We start from the raw sequence: 22,005 nt of genomic DNA on the forward strand, positions 1-22,005 counted from the left end.
CCAAAAAACCAATAAGCATTCAATAAAATCCGATCCATCGGAAACCCAGGATTGCAAGCCCTTCAAACTTCCACAAGCTTCCCTAAACGGCCATCACACACGGGGCATCCATATCGCATACGAAGCCCCTTCTTGCTAACCCCTTTGCACTTTTCGCAATCTTTCTGGCCGCAAGTCTCTGACTCATTCTCTGGCATTTCATACTCTCTGTCTTCATTAATACAATCCTTTATATTGCATTTCCTCTCTGTCTTGCACACAGAGCAGCCATCTACCTTATTGAGGACGCAAAAGGTATTATCGCACTTCTCATAAAATGTTGCAACCACGAAGCAGTCCTTTTGGTTCACCATTTTGGCAGTGTAGATGAGGAAGTCGATTTGGGCATTGGGTTATGGGATGTGGATGCTGGCCTTGCGAGCGGTGGTAATGGCTATAGTGGATGTTAATGTCCGCCCAGTTCTTATATAGTAGCAAAATGCGAAACGTTACCTTCGAGGATGAACTTTCCTCTTCTCTACCGAATCAAGTTCTGAAAATGGTGTGATGGTACCGAAAGACAGTCGAGGTATAGAAGACTTTCAAGGCTGAATTGGTGGAATGTTGTTCAATTTGATATGATGGAGGAAGAATTTGATGTGGAATACCGAAGCTCGTATTGAAAATTTTCGTTCGTGGGTGATGAAAGAGAAGAGTATACGAAGCAAAATTCATACCTTCTTATACCATCCATGCCGAGAACTTCTGACTCCCAACTTCTTCATGAGTGCGTCCGTGAGCCATCATGAAACAAAGCATCGTGCGTTGGTTTCGGAGGTAATCATGGGGAAATGTTGACCGTGCTCTGTGACTGGACCATCGACGGGTTTGATACAATGGAAATTGTACAACCTTTTGACTCAACAGCTGCATGTCGGCTGGGGCACTCCTCACGGCGGTATCGAGGGTGCAAGAGTGGACCTATCTAGAGTCATATTCGGGAGCACCACATGAAGGTTGACACAGTGGAAATTAGACTACCCTTTGACCGAACAGCTAGCTGTGAGCGGGGCCACTCCTCAGTGGTATCGAGCAAGCAACTATGAAGCCCGCAAAGTGAGATTTGAGATATGGCGGAACATGTACATTGATTCTTAGCGTCTTGCTCGATTCCATGCGCACTCGGTTGACACTGCGTGGGGTGCTCCTACAGGCTTTTAAATCCTAGACTTGATGTCAATGTTGCCGCAGCGGAATTTGGACTACCCTTTGACTGGCTGGCTACCTGATAGCTGAGGCCGCCCTCACAGTGGCATCGAGCGAGAAAGAGCAGAGCCCGAGCAGTCAGATATTCGTGTGCCTAACCTTATGACCAAGGACACTACGAGATGAGTCCCATTTCGAACACGAACCCATTTCTGGCACCAACGAGGCACATTTAGTCACAGAAGCAACATCCTTTCTATTCAAAACACTAACTACACGTCAGCGCCGAACATGAGACTCATGCACAAGTTCCGACTCTATCATACAGAACTAACTCCATATTCAACACAACCAATTACACACAGGACCCCTTAGCGTCGCCACTTATCGTACATATCCCGATCTTCCCTCCGCTTCGTTTCCTCCCGCTCAGCCATCTCAGCCTCTGCAAGTTCCCGTGCTTGTTTCTCCCAATATCTGACAGCGGCTGGATGGGCTGAACGGACTGGGGGGGCTGGCGGTGGTAGACCTGAAGGAGGAGGGGGAGCTCCATTTCTTCCGTAAGCCTGCGAATCGGAAAACTGCGAGGGCTTTCGCGAGTCTGTTTTCTTGTGTGGCGGTGGACCTGATGGACGAGGCGGGGCTCCAACTTTTCGGTAAGTAATAGAAGCAGGAACTTGAGAGGGCTTTCGCGAGTCCACTTTTTTGTGTGTTGGGGAGGCTGGAGGGGAGATGTGGTGCTTCTCTGCCTGGGGTGGCGCTCGACCCCTGGAGTAGCAGTGCTGGGAGTGGCGCTCCCGCGCTTTTTCGCTCAAAATCTCCTGTCCACAATCTTTGTAGGAGGATGGCTTCGGAGCTGGACGAGCGGTGTGGCGCGTACGCTCATCTGGCCGGTTCTCTTGCGGTGCTGAAGCGGTCTCAAGCCCGAACTGGGATTTGGCTGGTGGGGCATGAAACCTTCGCGCGAGTGGTTGCGAAGTCAGAGAAGGGAGTTTAGTTTGCTCACGCTTCACTTGTTTCTTCTCCACCCGTTCACGCTCCGCTTGATCCTTCTGAGCTTGCTGTCGTTCAGCTTCTTCCTTTTGAGCTTGCTCTTTGTCGGCTTGCTCGTTCGCCGCCTGCTCTCTCGCTGCCTTGCGGGCCTGCTTCAATTCCACCTCAGCCTTCCTCTCCTTTTCTTCTTTCGCTAGCTTGGCCAAGTGAGTCAGGCGCTCCTCATCTTGTTTCTTCAGAAGTGCAGCCTTCGGGTTCCGCGCTCGCAGCGTGGCCAGATACTCCTCATTCTCTTTCTCCTGGGCTTTTCTCACCTTGACATTTTCTCTCCATTTATTGCACCCTGGCGGTCGCTCGTTGGGTGAAGACGCCACAACGGGAGTCGAGGGGTCATATTTAGAGTCAACCGACTGGGATTGCAGCGGCTTTGCAACACTATTAGGAGTCCGGCTGGGAGCGTCCACGACCGGGCCTCCAAAGGGAGGTCTCGCCAGCTCCGTCATCGGTTTGATTGGTACCGAGCCCAAGGTAAGGGTTTCGGAGTCCTCCACCACCTCGCCCTCCTCCAGCTCGGACTCCTCCAGCTCGGACTTCTCCAAGCGCTCTGTCTCCCTGAGAGCCCATATTCGCTTCGGCGCCTGTGTTGCGTCCTTCTCTAGGATCTCCTGACGCGGCTCTGTGATTTGCTGCTCCAGAGGGTGGGCTTCGATCATTGGTGTATCGTTTAGCAAGCTCGAAGCCGAAGGGCTGTGGGGCTTCTCCGTTGAGTCTTGGCTGCTGGAGCCCAGAGCGAGCACTGGCGAGCTGCTGATTGGGTTGCTGTTGTTCTTGGGGATTGAATTAGTCCGTTTCGGTCGCTCGTCTTCGCTTTCGAAGCTCCTAAAATCGGATATACACTTACTCATACCACGATCATCGCGCTCGAGCTTTATAGCCTGGTGCCCTGAGTCAGACTTGTAGGCTGAGTCTGATGAAACAGAGCTATGTTGTGTGCCATTGTGCTCTGGATTGAGATTGGGCGAAGGGAAGCTGCCGAGTGATTGATCCATTGAGGCGACCGTGATGCGTTGAGTACCTGGCGCTGGATCGTGTGCAGTATAATTATTTGACGTAAGTTCCACGGTGGGCTGCGAGCGCGACTTAGCTTGTGCATCTTGTGCGTCTTCGTGGAAGATGGCTACTGAAGGCCGGACACTCCCGTGTCGAGGTGTAGCACGTCGAGCTACAGAAGAACCCCCCCTGGTCTGTAAAGACCGAGGCGTGAGCCCGGGAGGGACAGAGACGCTTGGCTTCGCGACCAACCGGGCGCCAGGAGATCTGATGTTGGCCTGTTCATTCAGTTGGCGTTGCAGCTGCTCGTTCTCTAGATGTGCATTGTCGAGCTCCTGCTGTAGAGATGAGTTTCGCTGCTCCAACTCTCGGATCATGCCCTCCGCTGCTATACGCTGGGCAATCTCCTGGTCTAGCTCGGATTGGAGAGACACTGCTCGTGCTTGGGATTCTTTACGTCGAGTGCGCTCCTCGTACGCGACGCTGTAGCAGGCATTCATTCCGCGCCGGATATCCTCTACGCCGTTGGCAAGGCGGCCGACAAGAGGGAGGTCATCCTCTGTGCCAGAGAAGCACCATTGTGCCTCCATATGTTGATCTATTGGCGGTGCAGTATCGTGCGGGGATGTGGACGGTGTTGATCCAAAAGGAGCAGTTGTTGCAGCTGGTGCCGTGGGTAGCGATGGAGGATATGATGACATAGTCGAGGGTTTGTCAGGAGGTTCGGCATCCCTGTGCGGGCTCATGCCTGCCATGTCGGTATCCATGCTGCGATTGAGCTGTTGTACTAGCTGGCTGAAGAATAGGATTTGTTTGATGGTGATGGCGGGGAGGTGTGTGGAGTGGAGTGGAGTGGAGCGGAGCGGATGGAGTGCAGAGTTTGGAGAGGAAGGAGGCGCTCTTTATGCGGCTGTCAACAGTAAACAAAGGTTCATGTCACCGCAGTGAATGCATCGAGGGCGAGTCTGGGTGGGCCCAATTGCTGGTTAATGCGATGTACGAAAAGATGCAAGTCAGCAATCGTGGTTCAACTAGCATCTGCACGTTCACTCACAGGATACGTCAGGACCTTCAGATTTCGAAAGAGACTGGACGACCTACGACATCTGACATCGTTACAATGCCTCGTCATAGAAACCCGTACACTCGTTCACTGCTGCAGCATGGGGACCTTGATAGTATTTCCAACGTTCCGAATGAGAGAGAAATCCGGCATTTTGAATATCTAGTGACCTCGTGGGGCTGCCCCAGACAGTGTCAGCAGGGTGTACGCAGATTAGCTACAATGCCACGTCGTAGAACAGAATTTCGTACAGTCGTTCACCACTGCATGAGGAGCCTCGTAGTATTTCCATCACTCCAAACGAAAGAGAAGTTCGGCATTTTAAACAACGGGCAAAGTTGTAAAGCTACTCCAGACAGCGTCAACAGAGCGAACGCAGATTGGAAGTGCGTTCGCTGCCCTCGGTTTCTATTAGTACGTTGGAGGCCCACGGAAAGTAGCAGGGAAGTGTACGAATATCTATGGCAAAGAGGCGTAGATAGAGGTTGGTTCCGATCTATAGAATGATACTTGCCGCCTAAAGACTGCACGGCTGATGCGAAAAAAGGAGCGGTTGTGCCACGCCACCTTACCTACTATCTACTCAAAGTGTGGAAGATGACCGATAGACACCTAACACCTTGCCAATGCATGTTTGAAAACTGTATCATACACTTGCTAGCCTCATTAACTCAAGCCACTTCCTCCACCATACGCCCAGTGAAGGGTCTTGGAGGATTAGGAGCGGGAACCGCGCCGGTGAATACGGTGCCGATCGGAGACGATAGCCATTCCTCTGGAACAGCGACCTGACTTCCCTTGATGGTCTGGGTGTAGCGAACGTAGAGTGGTGAGGCTTTTTCGACCTCTGGCTCGTCGTCCTGGCCGGATTCTCCGTTGTCTGCCGCGGCGCGACCACGACGCTTGGGTGGTTGCTTCTTCAGCAGTCGGTTGATGGTATCCATCTATTAGAATGTTAGAAGGGCGTAGTAGATGCGAGCAAGAGTATAGAACGAGGTTGACGAACCTTCTCTTCTTCGTTCCGCTTCTCGCTGAGGTTCTTTCGGCGGCGTGCCATCTCAGCTCTACGCATGGCGTGTTCTTCGGCAGTAAGGTGCTTCTTCTTCTGAGCCTCTGTAACGGCTGTCAGCAGGTACCTCTCTGGTTTAGAACAGCAGTAAGTGCATACCATTAGACAGAAACATGAGCCCAGAGTCGGTCTCTTCCGCCATGGCCCGTTGACGTCTTGTCAACTTGCTGAGATCAGGGGTATGGCTGCGGCTCATAGTGCGATGAGTGTCGTCGTCGCTGTCTAGATCGTCATCTCGTTCAACATCCTCCATGTCATCGTCCTCGCCTTCAGCATCTTCGTCGCCGCCCTCGTCTTCGTCGTCTTCCTCCTGGGAATCTAACTCCGACAGGTCATCGTCGTCGTCGTCATTAGCCATTGCCATTTCCTTGGCTTCTACGCTGGAGACGTCCGGAGCGGGCGTAACGTTGATGCTTGGCTTGAGGAGTCGCGCGACGCCCCGAGGCTTCGCTACGGGTGGTGGGGGAGGGGCGTCCTCCATTTCAACATCATCCTCGCCCTCAGCATCTATGTCGTCGTCGTCCTCATCGGCCTCTTCCTCTTCCTCGTCGTCGTCGTCCATCTCTTCAGGTTCCTCATCTTCGTCGTCATCTTCCTCCTCGCTTGTCTCGTCTAGTATGACCTTCTTGTTCCGGGTGCCGCGAGGGCCGTTGACAATCTCACCGCCCGCAAAGCCTGCTCGCGAGCTGCCGGAGACGTTGCGAGAAGACCCGCTGGTGGCTTGCCTGAGCTTGCTGGGCGGGGCCTTGACAGTGAGATGGATGGACTGACGAATTTCTTCGGGGGAAGTCCGCTCGATCCTGGCGGCGGGGGCTGCTACGCCGCGTCGTGGGCGGGAAGAGGCATTGCTGGACTCTGCAGTCAGAGAAGCTCGCGATCGCAGCCGGCGCGAGGCCATGGCGGGTAGAATGAGAGGCGGTGTTTGGGTGTTTAGATAGGAAAACAGAAAAGAGTGGAGTGGTGTAGAGAGGTGTATTGAGGGGTGCAGTGAAGGCGAGAAGGTGTGCTGGCTGGCTCCTTGGTCAGGCTTCAGCGATATAGGCGGTGGTGTCGCAGTTCACCTTTGGGGCGGCGGCGAGTATGCAGGCCTGAGGCGAGCCTTGTACTCCCCACGCTGCCCCTTGGCGCGAGACCATCGCGGTGAAGCAGCCAGTCGGCCAGCCACCTACCACATACCTAGGAGAGCTACCTTTGTGAGCTCCTGCCGCCCAATCATCCGCCCCTTCAGACTCGTCGTACTCGGTGCTCAGCCGCCGTAAGCGCTTGACTGGCCGGTCGCCGCGCTCAGCCATTGCAGTGGTCGTAGTGATGCTGGGATAAGAATGGGGCTCGCAATTCTCCGTGGGGATTTCGTCTGAATGCGCCCGCGAGGATTCGCGCCGGCATTGAGTTGAGGTACGCGGGCTCGGACCACGTGTGCTTGAGAGCCGGAGTCTGCCGTACCCGTACGGGATGCTGCAGCTCTATATAGACATTATGTCACCTCAGCATAGTCAACACCACGTTCTGCACCGTGATCTCTGCATCCTTCTTCCTCGCTACTTTTGATTTCTTCTTTGAGAGGAATTAGTAGAGTAGTCATGTCGGAAAAGCCCGCGAAACCCGCGATTCCCTCCTGGCAACGCGCCACTCCCCTAGCCTCCCCGCCATCCCCGGGCGCCGAAGACTCCACCAAGGACGATACTCAAACAGCTACTGAATCGCAAGAAGAGGAGCCGCGGGACGAAGACGCAACATCAGAGAGCCCGCATTTACTAGATCAAGCTTCAAAGTTCCTCGAAGACCCAAGTATACGCGATGCGCCTCGAGATCGCAAAGCTGCATTTTTAGAGTCCAAAGGAGTGACCAAGGAGAACATTGAGAAGCTCCTTGGAGTTGCGGAGGAGCAGAAAGCCTCTCCTAGTGTTGCAAATAAGGGAGAGCAGCCATGGCCAAAGGTTGGTCCAGTCTCATTCATACTGCTGCTCCGAACGATACCTCTATACATCTTCGATCGCCTGTACTGACTATTGCAGACTTCAACGCCCCCGAAATCGCCACCACGAGAGATACCACCCATCGTGACCTACCCCGAGTTCCTCACCCAGTCCACGAAACCGCCACCTCTCATAACAGCCCGCCGCATTGCAACAACTGCCTATGTAGCAGGCGCAGTCGCCACAGCGATCTATGGAATTTCCAAATATATAGTCTCGCCTATGACGGAAACGTTAACGGACGCCCGCCACGACTTCGCCTCTCACGCCCAGATCCACGTCGAAGAGTTCAACACCAAGCTAGGGGACATAGTCTCCGTTGACCCTGCTACAACATCGAAGCTATTGAAGCCTACAGGTCACGGCGATGATATATCAGAAGCCGACTCAGACCCAACGGAGCTCTACCACCGCGATTTCGGAACTCAGACCACGCCATCTCTCTCCCGTCGTCCATCCGTCTCTTCCAATACCGCCTCAGACCCGGAAGCAAACACCACTGTAGCTATTCACGAAACTCGCCTAAAGTCTCTTACATCACACCTCCGTGAACTCGAGGCCACACACAATAACGATACATCCTCCGCCGGCTCCCTCCGAGCCTCGCTCACGGAGCTCAATACCTATCTCAGCGAGATGACATACCAGAGCTACCACAGCTACGGCGGCGGGATGTACGGAGGCTCAAATTACGGCATGCCACGGGGCAAGGACGGAAAGGAAGATCAGGTGGAAGCACTGAAGGCCGAGATCAGGGGCGTGAAGGGGGTGTTACTTTCTGCGCGGAATTTCCCGGCGGGCGGTGGGAGGGTGAGGAGTCTTGTCGGAGCTATGGAGGGCTGATTTGTGGCTGTTGTGCTAACTTTTTACTAGATACCTGTTGGGAATTGAGCGGCGTTCAAAGGCGGCGATATACTGGATATTACAAGTGGAAGAGGAATTTCAAATGTTGGAAAATTGGCCGGTACACTAGTGTATGATTATAAGAGGAAGAGACCAAAGATCTGAGCACCAATATACCCAAATTAAAACATTGAGGATCTCATTCCGACCTATATTTTATCCGTCGAGAACTCTTTCCCTACCCCTAAATCCGCCTCCCGAACTCCAGACCTAAAATCGTATTGCTCACACATCGTGGTATTTCGTAAAAGATAAACCGTATCGGACAATCCTCAAACCTTCTCTCCATCTTTCTCGGCCATTTCTTCTGCCTCCGTCTTCTTCCCACCGGTAACACCAGCCATCGACCCAAGTTTCGAAAACGCTCCACTGCTAATTTTCAGCTTCTCCGTGGCCCAGCTCATGATACTATCCTCGTTCTTCTTCTCAACTTCTTTCTCCATATCTTTAGCCTCCTCATCGGCATCTTTACCCTTCTCCTTCTGCTCTTTCTTTTCAGCTTCTTTCTTCTGCTCTTCCTCAACCTTCTTCAAGTCGGCCTCCTCACGAGCGACCTCTTCTAGATCAACGTCCTCGAAACCAATCTTTTTCAGGATAGTACCGGCTAGCCATCTGTACCGCGTGTGACCAGACACAAGCTCGCTCACATCCACATTTTGGATGCCTTTGATATCCTCCACCTTCTGCAGCCCAGCGACACCATATTGGATACTGCTGGTGCGGTAAAGGAACGCGAGAATGTAGTCGTTGGTCGAGTAGACATTGACCACTCTTCCAGAAACCACACTTCTAATCTTTCTCCACTCATTCGAGGTCGACGGTGTAGGCGCACCCATCAGAACCACGCTCTCGACTAGGCCAAAAGCCTTTCTCTCCGCCAATGTCTGCAAACAAGTGTAAATGACTCTCGCACCGAGCGAGTAACCCACTAGTGTAACCGGTCGCTCGCCCTGTACCTTATTTATCAATGCATCCGCAAGTACCTCGCCGGCCTTGTCACTTCGTGCTTTCGCGACGCTGAACGGGTTGTCGATGATCCTCGAGACCTTCAGCAAACCTAGCGGCCATAACCCGGCGCTCAGAGCTGCGAATACCGTGCGTTTGATGATCTCGTGCTTCGCATAGCTCCATGCCGCGGACTGTACCATGATGGTAAGGGAGTTACCGAGTTTCAGCAGTGCCTCGAGCTCCCAGCGCAATGCGAAGCCTTCGATCGAGGGACCGATGACTCGCCACGGTACCACGACTTCCTCTTTATCGGTCAGCCATCCAGATATCCCGATGGCAACGCGTAGCCGGCGGAATTCCTTCTCGATCTTGCGTGGACGATGGAAGTTACGGATAGGTACGAAGCCGAAGTCGTCGACCTCCTTCGCGTACTCATCCATCATCTTCCCTGTCATTCTCGCTCCATACGCTCCAAACAATCCACCCACAATCACCGTACTACTCGCCAGCGTGCCCAAATAGCCCGCAGCAGCCGTAGCACCCAGTCCTAACCCACCCATAACACTGCCCACGCCCGCTGCGAGCAGCGGCGCAGCTAAACCTCCCGTAACTCCAATTAGTGCAGCACCCGCCACACTCGCCAGCCCAACTTTCCACTTCCTACTACTATGGTTTTCCTCTGCCTTCTTCTTCGTCTCCTTGTCTGCGTTCATCTGCTGCTTCACTGCCTCTAGCAAACCCCTCGCCACATTGCTTTCATCTTCAGCCAGCACCTCAACCGACAAGCCCAGACTGCTCGTCAAATGTAGTAGCAAGATCCTCGAATGCGCGGAATACTGCTCCAAACTCAATAGCAACAGCACCAAGCTATGCAACACCAGCGCCCTCTTCGGCTCCTCCAGCTCCCTCAACTCCGTCTTAATGGGTGGGTATATATCGCGTAACGCTTCTGCTACCCCCTCATCCTGCTTCTGCGGCGTCGGACTCAACCGCCTGGTCCCCGTATCCGGCGACGCAGAGCGCGTGGGATGCTTCCCCTGCTCCCGTGCCTCGGCCTTCGAGTTCACGACCTCGCCGACGCGTTGCAGTACCGTGTCCCGCCACGCCTCGAAGTACTCCAGCGCTTTCTGCTTCAGCTCGACAGTCTCGGGCTGCGCGAGCTCTTCCTCGAGCTCTTTCTTCCTATCTACTGCTTCCTGGCGCAGTTTGTCTTCTTTCTCAACGTCTATGTCGGCGAGGTTGGTTGGAGCATTGAGGAACGCGTCGCCGGATTTGGGGGGGTCGGGACTGGAGTCGGGGGTGGAGTCGTACGCAGAGACGAGGGTCGTGCGCATGGAGGCCGTACTGGAGGCGATGAGAAGGGTGAGGTCGGAGCGTTGCTCTGGGGTTAGGATTGAGGTGAGGGATTGCTTGTCTTCTTGGGAAGGGGGCTGGTCGTGGTCGTGAGACCAGGGGAGGTGGGAGAGCATAGTTGGGATAAGGGGCGCTAGGCCCCGGGGAGTAGAATGATTAACAGGAAAGTTATAGAGTTCAGTAAAGGGCGTGACGCTTTATTGAAGGGGACGTCGGGGATTGAAGGTTGCAGCATGACGTCAGCAGCTTGAAACCTTACTCAAAGGTTTGAGATGAAAGAGGTCTAGAAGTATTGAGATACTAAAGGATAATTTCTAACACCAATGCTGAAGATTTGTGAAAGTCGAGAGTTACAATGATGATTAGGCTGTTACCGGTCACATGAGCATCTTCAAAGTGAACCGTTTGCTTGCCAGACTCCCAGTCGAGCGTACAGCTCAGCTGACGTGGGCCGCTACCTCGGCCAACCCCGCTTGGCACCCTAAAACCCTCACCCGACCTCATCTGACCTGCGTCTTGCTCCCAGTCTTCCCTTTCTTCAGCCATCGTGGCTCATGTTCCCTCCATTGTAGAAAATATAGTAGCCGACTAAGCATACAGTATGTTACTCTACTTTTCCTTTCATTTTGATCCCTTTTCAGTCCCATGTTATCCTATTTCTATCCCACTACTATCCCTTTAGAATAGCATCATGATAGAATCATCATTAGAAGACGATCGCAACCCGCACCCTTCCAATTTCTTCTTTTCTCAGGGATCTTCCGGAAACATTCTATAATCTGCTTCGCGACTATCTAAATGCTCATCGTCCTCAATTTCTACGTACAGGTCATTCTATATTCATCGTTATCCCAGTCGTTTCTCTGATGCTAAGCTGGTGATCTGACTCCTGCCGGGACGAGGTGGGCTCTTCGCTAGGGTTGCTATGGGCTACTCGCGATTTGTTAACGACATTATATTACTAAGAACGAGTCGTTCGGTCGACTCATTCCTTTCATACTTTTCGTTCTGCCGTTATATGTGGACGCAGGATGATTGTACAAGCCACCGCGCGCCATGCGGCGAGTGCGTCCACTGGAGGGAGTGGCATTGCAACGCGTGTGACAAATGTACCTATGGAATACCGATTCCTTGCGAATGCGGAGGAGTCTCAGCTTCTTTTCATTCAGGCCATCGGATGGAATGAAGATATAATACGGGCAGCTCCAGGTCTTTCAATTTTCCTTTGCTCCAGTTCTACAGTCATTCCTTCGCCATGTCAGTAACAATACAAAACTCTATTTCTACGGATTTCTGAATGTGCGTTGACCCTGGGTACCCTCGACAATGACAGTAAGAATACTCAAGACGTCCTAGCCCTGTGCTTACACATAGACACCAACCGATAACTAAGGGTATACATGAATCATCTTGTCCGGTGGGCTTTTTTACATCACGCTATCACGGGACTATGTGCCTCACATCACCAAAGCGACCAGAACACTTGCTGTGAAACTACCACAAGTTTGCGTGCGTCGATACTGTGAGGGAGGAGCGATGAGGGCTACGTCCGGCAGACACGTGTAGTAAACAGCATATAGCCTCACCTTCCCCCAGATCCATCTCTCTCCACTACATCATAATCAATCACATCGGATAAAGCACTCATAGCGTCTACTTTCACCTAGTACGTGCAATCATCGTTGAGAGACTACCGCTTATCTAGCTGATCAAAAAACCAGGTTGCTTGAACTCGCACAACAAACCAGTGACAGTTCGTTCTCGACTCCAACGTCTTCGTCGTTATTCCCGTCCCACCATCATATCAACACCACCATGTCATCCAGCACGCACGGGGACAAGGAGCCCACAGAGGGCCGCGGTGACCCCGAGTACGGCTCAAACGGCTTCGACAATAACAGCAATCCCAGAGACAACCCAAGCAGTAGCGCAACCGGGGTAAGTCCTTCCAATCCCATTCTCCACCTATTCATCGCCTGACAAACACTTTCCAGCCCTCGCACACTCGCTTGAAGAGAGGCCCCCCCCTTTGCGTGTGCACTCAAGGATGCATCAACGGCCATTGCTGGTGCTTCAGGAGGCGTGCTGGCTGCGGCGATCTTTGCATGTGCAAGGACTGTCTGAACCAATTCAACACGGAGGCTGAGTCCTCAAGCCACAGAGAATCCAAAGTATGTCCTTTCATTCCTAGTTTCTATTTTCATCCATATTCTCCATTTGTTCATCACCTGACAAACATTCCCCAGCCCTTGCGCGATCCTTTGACCAGAGACGACCGCTCTTGCTCGTGCACTGCGGCATGCAGCAACGGCCGTTGCGGCTGCTTCAGGAGGGGTGCTGGCTGCGGCGGCAATGCTTGCCGTTGCACGGACTGTCTGAACCCCTTCAATACTCAAGCTCAGTTCTTTGGGGGGGACGGCTTTCGCGCTTCAAGTTGCTTTGTAGATTGGGTCAAGCGGCAGCCGTGCGGTGAGGTCGATTTCGCAGATCCAGCGTTCATCGAGGATATGCGGCGCTTGATATTCGACCGTGTAGTAGGCGACCAGACTACGCCGTCCCCATTCTATTTCGATAGCTCCGACGGAGGCCTCCGGGAGCTCGAGAGGGCATGGACCGCGGCTGTCACGGATGCCGAAAAGGACCTAATTGTACGAAAGATGTTCAGGGCCGGATTGGCAATGGGCAGTAAAAATTGGTTTTATTTCTCGTTCTGCTCCAAGGGGTTCCGGGGAGAGTGGGTACTGAAAGATGACTTGGCCCATTGCTCCGTCTGCGCGAGATGCGATTCGCACGATCACTCGTGCCATTAGATGGACTGCGAGGGGGCGTGGACGGGGTCATAGGGCTGAATGGCTACCAGTTGAGTCTGCTTCGAAGGCTATCATGCTCGATACAGTGACTTGCTAAAAGCCCAGGCACGTTTGGTCACCACCGTTGGAGGTGCTTCGGCGGACTTTAAAAGCTTTGATAAGATGTAAACTCCCGGAGAGCTCGAATCAGAGAAGCTGCACACGCTGACAGTCCGCGTGCTTGCCGCTCTTTGTGGTGCTTCAGCACCTCAAGACAAATCGGGATGAGATGAAAAAGACGGCGTGCTCAAACTTGTGTCCTAGTACTGCAACATCATTGAATCTACACTTCATGACCTACAGTGCTCTAATTATTCCCAGGGCCCAGGGATTGGAGCCATAGGAAGCGGTACCCGCGTGCCTACCCACCTCCTTTCGCCACCCTGCACTACCCTATCGAGTCCTCAAGCCTACGACTCACTTCCCCCCCTCACACCCACACTCCCGCCCCCTCTCCTCCCACATCCTCTTCACGGCCCCAGGAACCTCCCGCCAATGCTCCTGCTCCCCCTCCAACTTCCCCCTTCCCCCCCTCCGCCACCCCAGATCCCTCCGTGGAAACACGTCCTCCCCCAAATGCGCATTCCCAAAATTCTTCCACACCTCAATCCGATACCTTCGCCGATTCGGCAACTCCTCCGTGAACTCGATCAGAAAATCCGTATCGCAGTACGCGCACCCAAACAGCTGCGGCGGACAGCACATGCAGATCTCCGCGCTGGGGGGCATGTTGGGCCGATAGCGATCTCCACTGTGCTCTTTCCCGTCGGGGGCTGTGGCGGCGATGAAGGGCGCTGGGGGCGCGCGGTACACGCCCCATTCAGGTTGGGGCCGGTGGGAGGGGAGGCGGAGGCGGAGGCGGTTTTGGACGAGGGTGTTGTGGGAGCAAAGCAGGAAGGGGGTGAGGTGGAAGCGGGTACGGTCCGCGAAGAGGTGGCGTGGGATGCGCCAGTCGAGGTGGAAGACGCCATGCCACAAGAGCTGGCATGAGGAGATGAGAGCGCTGGTGTGGGCGGTGAGGGTGAGGCTGCAGTGGGGGGTGGAGGTGCCGTGGCAGTTTAGGATGGAGGGGCAGAGGCCGGTGCGCGGGTTGAGGTGGTGCTGGCGGATGCTGAGGAGGGAGGAGAAGGGGATGCTGAGGAGGAGGGTCGGGGTGCGGAGGCCAATGGAGATTTGGAGGTCGGAGGAATTGTGGGGGTGGGGGTGGGGGTGAGCGGTAGGCTTGTAGTGGAGGAGCTGGCAGCTCGGGTGGTGCCAGTAGTCTTGGTGGTCCTTTTGAAGGAGGAAAAGGAAGTCGTTCTTGGGGGTCGTTGCGGCCATGAGGGTTGCGCCGGCTATGATCATGGGTTTGCTGGTGGGGTGTTCTAAAGACTCGTGGACTATGTTCTCGAGGCATCCGTATGTATAGTGGCTAGTGAGTGCGAAACATACGGCATTGGAGGTGGGAAGGTAGGATGCAATCATAACGATGAGTTCGACAGGGAGTTCCAGGATTTTGGCCGGAGAAGTCGGATTGGATATGGCTTTCTCGGAAAACATTGACTTCCAAGCTCTTGTAAGCACTCCTTTCTGCTTCGGAAGATTATGGACCTCACATAGAGGCCAGTGGTGGGGGGCGTTGCGAGCCATGACGTGAGGATATGGAGAAGATGAGATGCAACGATGATGATATTGAAGATATTGAAGGTTCCGATGGGATCTTCTTGAACTCAAGATCGCTGAAAAAACTAGTAGGTTGCATTAAATGCGCCAAACAATCGGTGTGGGCAGTATGCAAGTATTGAAGCCGTACAACTAAAGCTGATGGATGTGGGAGAGCTTGGTCTCACCGCTAGAGTATCTATTCACAGCGGCAGGTGAGCCTTTCCTACCCTCTCCGTTGGGACACTGTTGAGAAGGTGGTCAGCTCGAGGTCAGGATGTAGAAGAGCACAGTGTCAGCGGGCATCAGCAGCCTTCTTATGTAGAATAAGGTGACCTTGCAGCCTTATTGTTCCGGCTCGACCCCACGTCGTGATCGTCCTTGCGGCCATCCATCACCCAACCACCTCCCACCGCTGCTTCAATCTTTAAATAACCCGTGGCCGATGCCCGCCCGCAACCACATCCTCCACCAAATACCACAGACTGTCTGGACAGTCCACGCAAAACGCCCGCCATGACCGACGCCAATCCGGGCCCGCTTCACGTTGAGTTGCCCCCCAGCACCAATGGTGACGGTCCCTCCGAATCTGGCCGTACCACCCCGAAGGACAGCAAGGGCTGGGACGGGAAGCTGAGGGTAGAACGGCATCCCGTCATCACGAATCCGGAGGCTCTGAGTGATCCTGAATACTCGGACGAAGACGCCCCGCCTGTGGAGCAGATCAACGCCGATGAAGGTGGGTGGAAGAAGTCCAGCTTAGTACTACATTATGGAGCTGACTCTGGGTGCTACAGATCTTTTGGACGATGTAGAAGAGGATGAGGAGGTTAGTAGCTCACAAGAACCTGATTACAGTCGTGCAAGAACTAACAAAATTGCAGGATATCAACCTCGTGCATTTCAGAATCTCAAGTATACCAGCATTACGACTCGAGCGGTTCAAGAAGATAATGGTCCGTATACCCAAAAACCTGGCACTATCAAAGACTGACATGTTCTCGTCAGCGTCTCTGCCTTCGCCAGAACCAGATATCCGTCATCGACCTCCCGGACACGCTCTCATCGACCCTCGAAGAGATCGATCTCTACGACAATCTGATCGCACATATCAAGGGCCTCGACAACCTTCACGCCCTCACCTCTCTCGACCTTTCTTTCAACAAAATCAAGCACATCAAGCGTGTCAACCACCTCACTAAGCTCAAGGATCTATATTTCGTGCAGAACAAAATTGGAACCATAGAAGGCCTGGATGGATTGGCCAACCTGCGGATGCTGGAGCTAGGAGCAAACAGGATACGGGTACGTCTCTCTCCTCGCCCGGAGAAATATACAGTGCACTAACAAATCGACAGGTCATCGAGAATCTTGAAACCCTCACAGCACTCGAAGAGCTTTGGCTAGGCAAGAACAAGATCACAGAAATACAGGTACGACAATCCAATCTCATCTCTTCCCCTAATATAGTCTGTATACTAACCAACTTACAGGGCCTTTCCACCCTCACCAACCTCAAAATCCTCTCCATCCAATCCAACCGCCTGACCGCCATCTCCGGCATCTCCGCCCTCACCAACCTCGAAGAACTCCACATCTCCCACAACGCTCTCGCCTCCCTCTCCGGCGTCGAGAACAACACAAACCTCCGCGTCATCGACATCAGCAACAACCCCATCAAATCCCTCGCCGGCCTCTCCCCCTTGTCGCACCTCGAGGAACTATGGGCGAGCTACTGCCAGCTCTCCGACTTCGCCGAAGTCGAGGCCGAACTGGCGGACAAGGACGAGCTGGAGACGGTGTACTTCGAGGGCAACCCACTGCAGCTGCGGCAGCCGGCGCTGTACAGGAACAAGGTGAAGCTGGCGCTGCCGCGGATCAAGCAGATTGATGCTACGTTCGTGCAGCTGTAGCGAATGTGCGGCGGGCTGGGTTGAGCTAGGTCGGGACAAGCATGGATATAGCGGGTTTCTTGCATTTGATGGGCGCTGGGCTATGGGTACCTATATAGCTAATATCCAAGATCTTACGAATTTCTCTGGATGATATTTCCTTGCCATAGATAGCCGTACGCTTTCCTGCCACTGTCTATGGGGGCTCCAATGTACTGATAGAAATCTACGTACCCCTGCCCCCCTCCCCCCTGTTGACGCTGTCTAGGGGGTAGCCTCGTGAGCCTACTACTTGTCCAAAATGCCGGACACCTCTCTTATTCAGAAAGCTGAAAATACTACGAAGCTCTTCAAGCAGCGGGCAAACGAGTATACAGATTTCTATGAGAAGGCACTGTAGGTATTCAAAACTCTGACCCGGGTATATCTACGAAACGATCAAATCATACATCCGCAAGCTGGCTAGAGCTTACTCTCCCTCGCCGTCGTCTCGACCGGCAAGGCTCCGCTCATCATGTGCTCGCTCTCCCGCCCAAACAACACGGCTTCCCGTCCGCCCCGAGTGCCCCACCACGCGACTGCAGCACCGCTCCGCTCGGGGTCCATTTCGCCTGAGATCAAAACATTCCAGAAGCGGCCTTTGACCACTTCCCGCATCGCGTCGTCTTCGATTAGATTGACTAGATCTGCGCATAGTGGCAACCACTCTTCTAGCAATAGAACCGGGAGGTAGGGCAGCGCGTCTAACAGTGTCAACACGAGCACCGCCTGTTCAGACAGCGGAGGCGGAGGAGCGTCTGAGCCCGCGAGAGCCAGCTGCACAGAGTCGGCCGCGAGAGCGGTAGTAGGGGCGTGTAGAGCGCGGTAGTGGACGAGCTCGAGCAAGGTAGCGGGGAGGTCCGGTTGCGTAGCTGAGAGGGCCGACGGGGGCGCAGTGACGCGGAGAAGGGTCCTGAAGGCCAGGCGAAATTGGCGCGACGAGAGGTTGTCTGGGAAGACCTTGAAGAGGGCGTCGATGTAGAAGGGGAGGTGTTTTGCGGTGATTTCGGCGGATTGGGGAGCCGAAAGCACGGCAAGGATGACGCTGTGGGCAGCTTCGAAGATGGGGAGCATGCTGTGATTGCCGCCAGCTGCAAGATAGGGAACTGCAGATGCTACGAGGAGATCCTCGTTGGTGGTGGGAGAAAGGACGAGGGTGAAGTGCTCGGCGGTGTTAAGGAAATAGAGGTCTAGAGTACGGTCGAGGGGTGGGTCGGGGATGTTGCCTAGTTGAGGAGGGGCAATTGATTTGAGGAATGCGTCGGATTGAATAGGATAGTGGGTTAAGATATCAATGGCGGTAAGATAAACAAAGGTGTGTTGGCTGAAGGAGGCGGGTCCTAGACGGTTTGATATGAAGTACAAATGGCGTAGGGTATGGAGCGTTTGCGCGGCGAGCACGGGTGCCACTAGAGCATGTTAACCGTGGACTAGAATGAAAGGGCATGAGAGAGTGAGAGAAGATCACGCTTACCTCCATCAGTGGCGAGAATACGATCGCTGAGGATGCGGCCTAACACACCGCGGAGAACGATAGTCGTAGCAAACAAAGCAGCTTTCAAAAGCTTCCATAAAACGGGCAAAGTGGTTCTCAATGCCTCTTCCTCTAGGAACACCGCCTCTTCTGAGGCATCAATCTCAGAGAGCTTGTTCTGTCGCCATTGCGTTGTGAGAGCTCTAGCAAAGCCTGCTAGATCATCTACCATGGTCTGAATGAGCCATGGATCTCTGATGTTCCCAACAGCATGCGCCATCAATCGGGACAACGGGCCCATTGAGGATACCAAAGGACGTGAAACAATACCCTCGACTTGTTTGAAGGATGAGGAGTGTGCCTTCCCAGGTTAGTGACCGGAAAGAAACTAAGAGGATCTACCCACAGGCCAGTTGAACTTCTTTCCTGCTACTTCTACAACATCAAGATCAATCCCACCTAGGAAGTAGGCGGACTGAAAACCCTCACTGGAAAAGAAGGTAGTTCCGAGGAGGACCGGGAGTAAGAGCTGTTACGTGTCAGTGTCGTTCGAGGGAAAAATAGCAGCACAGCACACTCACGTCATAATCTAGCCCTCTCCTTTCAAAATCAGAAAGACAGCCGAAACTATGGTTCAGAACAAGAGCCACTGTCTGGCCCCCGAGGCCATCCGCGTCGCCACTTTCTCGAACCTCGACCAGTGCCAGATTGGTAGCTTTTACGAGCGCGGTTTCTAGCCTCTTTCTGAGTCCAGCGGCCCATTCAACGTCGATTCCCTGCTCTTCTTGGCTTCCCATGCCAATCAGGAGGCCTCCCAGCACTAGCAGGTGCGTCCATCGTGCACTTCTATCATCGGCACCACTGACGATTGCCCGAGTCCAAGCATCGAGTGAGAGACCTCCACCGATGGGCAGTTGGCCAGGGTGAAGAGGAGGCGCAGAGTTTTCCCGTACTGCGTTATGGTGTGTTATGAGGGTGGTGATCGCGGAGTGGAAGACGCTGAGTAGGTGGAGTGGGGTGCGGAGGCCATCTGGGCGTTCCCAGAATGCGGGGGCTGTGAGGAGGTGTGATGTAAGGAGGGAAAGATTATGAGGATTCGAGAGGGTTGTTAGGAGCGACGACGCGGTTGCAAGGAGGCTGTGTTTAGTTAATATGAGCGCGATGAAGGTAGCAATGCCTCGTTAGAGATCTGTGTACAGAGGTCTTGCCCCGCTTGAGGTGCTTCGATACGTTTCAACAACTCTAAAAGATGCGGAAATTCACTTTTATGAAGGTGTATAGATGCCTTCAAGCACCACAAGCAGTGGCAGACCTGTGTGCCTGCATCAATAACGGGTATGGAGTAGGGAAGTAGTTACCGAGGTGTATCTTGCTGATCGGTGTATGTCTGGAGCGAGCGCAAAAGCGTGCTCAACAGGCGATCTACAGGCATGGCCGTAGAGGGTTTGAAGCTCTAGGTAAGGGAAGAGGCATGGGCGAGGTGGTTGTTTGGGACGAATGGGCGTGGAGTTGTTGAAGTCGCGCTTCAAAGCCGAGGCACGGCCGCACGTTCTTCCAACCTCAAGCCGCACGTCACTCAACACCATTCCACCGGCCAGGAACAGTCGCGATGCAATGAGGTATGCCCTTCTTAGACTACTACTAAATGACGTTCTTCTAACTCCAGTAGCTTCATCCAGCGCGTCTCTTCGCAGGCGCCCGCCGACTACACCACCCCGCCCTGGCCCTCCCTCTACTGGCCCATCCCCTTACTTGGCCCGCAATCCTACTACCTGTACCATCCGAGCGACATATGGCGCTTCACGATCATATGGACCCTCCTACTCTATGCAGCTATCCATTTCGCTGTCGCGGGATGGGCGACCACTATACAACTGCGAAACTGGAAAGTTGCTTGTACTATACCCCCCATCTATGCTATCATTGGAGGTATTGAAGGCATCGTTGCCGGTAGTGTAATCGGAGGACTGTAAGCTGACTATTTTGATGCTCATACATTGGCTCCGCTGACAGAATCGTAGGCTGGGAGGCGTCTACAATGCCGGATACTACAGAATGTCCACCTGGATACCGTTCATATGGGCTTTGATCAATGCCTTGGTTCTAATTCTGTCCTCCTTTGCGATACAAGGCGGCCTTTGAGCGAACCATGCAACAATCAGCTGGGAAACCATTCAGGATCATGCCTCTCCGATTGCGGATGAGATGCGGGAATTATTCTTCCAGCTATGAATTGTAGTTAAGTTGCTTGCAATTATTCCGCTCAGCACGAACTTACACCGCCATAGATAGCCTCAAAGCACTAGAACGCTTAGCCCTACCAGGTATCGCCGAAAAACATGGGATCTATAACACACGGTTAATCCCGCGCTAAGTACCCGCTTTTGTGAAACGCTCCAGCCGAGATCCGTTCGTATCGTCAAGCGTCATACTGGAGCTTCCGGAAACGCCTCCTGAACGCAAAAGCCACAGCCCTACGGAGCAGAAGCCACATGGCAACATGATCCCATGCATCTAGTTTAAAAGTTTATCGTTCTGGGCAGAATGCTGCTCATGAAGAGAATTGGTAGCAGCTCTTCTGACATGGCCCATAGAGCGATAGGAAGAGCTGGGAATAGTTGGCTATGGATGAGATGAGTGTCATGGTAACAACCCCGAGAAGTGAGTGACTGCGACAGAGTTGCCTCGGCAGTCACGGTGCCGTTGACTGGGTTGCAGGTCTCGAAAACAGATGGAATTGAATGGGAGAAGCCGGTGCATAGGATACACGTTTCTCGGCAAAAAAAAATATGGTATTTTCAAGGTCGTCAACCTGAGAAACACACGTCTTGCATCTCGTCCACATGGCTCCTTTCATCTGCTGCCACTTGGCGAGTCACATTTTGAATCCGTACCGTGTGGCCTGATCTGGTTAATTAGGCTCTATTGAGTTGCGACACCCTGGCGACAGACCGGACATTACACAGTACGGGCTAGGTGGCGCAGTCAGACTTCGATATTTACGTTATGCGGCAGTGAGTCCCGAGGTCCATGCGCTGCCACACTGCTATCCCGACGATGCGATTTCTAGCGCGCCAAGGTGTCAGCCGTTAAGGCGTTCATGGCCACATGTACGGAATTTTGGTGGCAGAGTGGAGGTGTGGCGCAACCTTGTATCCACTCGCTTTCCGCAACGCGTTTCGTGTCGGTGGGGTAACTGAAATGAAAAGGCACCGATCCGTCACGTCCTTCGGCAAGTCAGACTGCGACACATGTTGGGTTCGTTTGGTGCCGTGTGGTTTGGTTGGATCGAGTCATGGAAGACATGCCTGCAAACCGAACCAAAACCTCGACATGCTACCCAAGGCATCTTTCAGGCCTCCACGGCACAACGGCCTACTTCAGCAATCCTTGGAAGATGATTTGGTTTAGTGCTACGACTCTGCTGCTTCCGGAGCGGTGCGGATGTCGCTAAATCATGCCTGCTGGACATCACCATCAGGCTAGTTGACGCGCTGGAAGCCAATTCATGTTCACAACACAAGCGCGGAAATTCCTTCACTCGCGCGGCACGACGCGGCATGAGGCGTC

The 22,005-nt window shown here is 53.5% G+C and overlaps 9 protein-coding genes across 9 annotated transcripts; 4 read left to right on the plus strand and 5 right to left on the minus strand.

Annotated features, from left to right (window-relative positions):
- Positions 1–1,414: 1,414 nt before the first annotated feature.
- BDZ99DRAFT_546825 (uncharacterized protein) lies at positions 1,415–4,164 on the minus strand. The gene has a single exon (XM_033726887.1). The coding sequence runs from the start codon at positions 3,993–3,995 to the stop codon at positions 1,557–1,559; it is 2,439 nt and encodes an 812-aa protein (XP_033570556.1). The 5' UTR covers positions 3,996–4,164; the 3' UTR covers positions 1,415–1,556.
- A 716-nt stretch (positions 4,165–4,880) lies between these two features.
- On the minus strand, positions 4,881–6,432 carry BDZ99DRAFT_167287 (uncharacterized protein). Its single transcript, XM_033712931.1, has 3 exons — positions 5,460–6,432; positions 5,298–5,404; positions 4,881–5,235 (listed from the first exon to the last, which is right to left on the minus strand). The coding sequence occupies exons 1-3, from the start codon at positions 6,256–6,258 to the stop codon at positions 4,963–4,965; spliced, it is 1,179 nt and encodes a 392-aa protein (XP_033570557.1). The 5' UTR covers positions 6,259–6,432; the 3' UTR covers positions 4,881–4,962.
- A 432-nt stretch (positions 6,433–6,864) lies between these two features.
- BDZ99DRAFT_468127 (uncharacterized protein) lies at positions 6,865–8,340 on the plus strand. Its single transcript, XM_033721176.1, has 3 exons — positions 6,865–7,297; positions 7,376–8,146; positions 8,210–8,340. The coding sequence occupies exons 1-3, from the start codon at positions 6,941–6,943 to the stop codon at positions 8,225–8,227; spliced, it is 1,146 nt and encodes a 381-aa protein (XP_033570558.1). The 5' UTR covers positions 6,865–6,940; the 3' UTR covers positions 8,228–8,340.
- Positions 8,262–10,741, minus strand: BDZ99DRAFT_468128 (DUF726-domain-containing protein). Its single transcript, XM_033721177.1, has one exon. It carries the CDS (start codon positions 10,654–10,656, stop codon positions 8,512–8,514), a length of 2,145 nt encoding a protein of 714 aa, XP_033570559.1. The 5' UTR covers positions 10,657–10,741; the 3' UTR covers positions 8,262–8,511.
- A 1,469-nt stretch (positions 10,742–12,210) lies between these two features.
- BDZ99DRAFT_468130 (uncharacterized protein) lies at positions 12,211–13,804 on the plus strand. Its single transcript, XM_033721178.1, has one exon. The coding sequence runs from the start codon at positions 12,646–12,648 to the stop codon at positions 13,348–13,350; it is 705 nt and encodes a 234-aa protein (XP_033570560.1). The 5' UTR covers positions 12,211–12,645; the 3' UTR covers positions 13,351–13,804.
- Positions 13,805–13,806: 2 nt separating this feature from the next.
- On the minus strand, positions 13,807–15,299 carry BDZ99DRAFT_576075 (uncharacterized protein; the record flags this gene model as incomplete). The annotated part of the gene is made up of 1 exon (XM_033728533.1): positions 13,807–15,299. The coding sequence occupies exon 1, from the start codon at positions 15,016–15,018 to the stop codon at positions 13,807–13,809; it is 1,212 nt and encodes a 403-aa protein (XP_033570561.1). The 5' UTR covers positions 15,019–15,299.
- A 247-nt stretch (positions 15,300–15,546) lies between these two features.
- On the plus strand, positions 15,547–16,943 carry BDZ99DRAFT_491637 (L domain-like protein; the record flags this gene model as incomplete). Its single annotated transcript, XM_033723114.1, has 6 exons — positions 15,547–15,769; positions 15,828–15,859; positions 15,915–15,986; positions 16,039–16,335; positions 16,389–16,463; positions 16,524–16,943. 6 exons carry the CDS (start codon positions 15,547–15,549, stop codon positions 16,941–16,943), a joined length of 1,119 nt encoding a protein of 372 aa, XP_033570562.1.
- Positions 16,944–16,992: 49 nt separating this feature from the next.
- Positions 16,993–19,867, minus strand: BDZ99DRAFT_427023 (uncharacterized protein; the record flags this gene model as incomplete). The annotated part of the gene is made up of 5 exons (XM_033717141.1): positions 16,993–18,370; positions 18,436–18,796; positions 18,842–18,964; positions 19,017–19,572; positions 19,794–19,867. 5 exons carry the CDS (start codon positions 19,865–19,867, stop codon positions 17,385–17,387), a joined length of 2,100 nt encoding a protein of 699 aa, XP_033570563.1. The 3' UTR covers positions 16,993–17,384.
- A 138-nt stretch (positions 19,868–20,005) lies between these two features.
- BDZ99DRAFT_427025 (uncharacterized protein) lies at positions 20,006–20,761 on the plus strand. The gene is made up of 3 exons (XM_033717142.1): positions 20,006–20,054; positions 20,105–20,404; positions 20,457–20,761. The coding sequence occupies exons 1-3, from the start codon at positions 20,050–20,052 to the stop codon at positions 20,575–20,577; spliced, it is 426 nt and encodes a 141-aa protein (XP_033570564.1). The 5' UTR covers positions 20,006–20,049; the 3' UTR covers positions 20,578–20,761.
- Positions 20,762–22,005: the final 1,244 nt, after the last annotated feature.

The sequence above is a fragment of the Mytilinidion resinicola genome (genome assembly GCF_010093595.1).
Source record: "Mytilinidion resinicola strain CBS 304.34 unplaced genomic scaffold BDZ99scaffold_26, whole genome shotgun sequence".
NCBI lineage: Eukaryota > Fungi > Ascomycota > Dothideomycetes > Mytilinidiales > Mytilinidiaceae > Mytilinidion > Mytilinidion resinicola.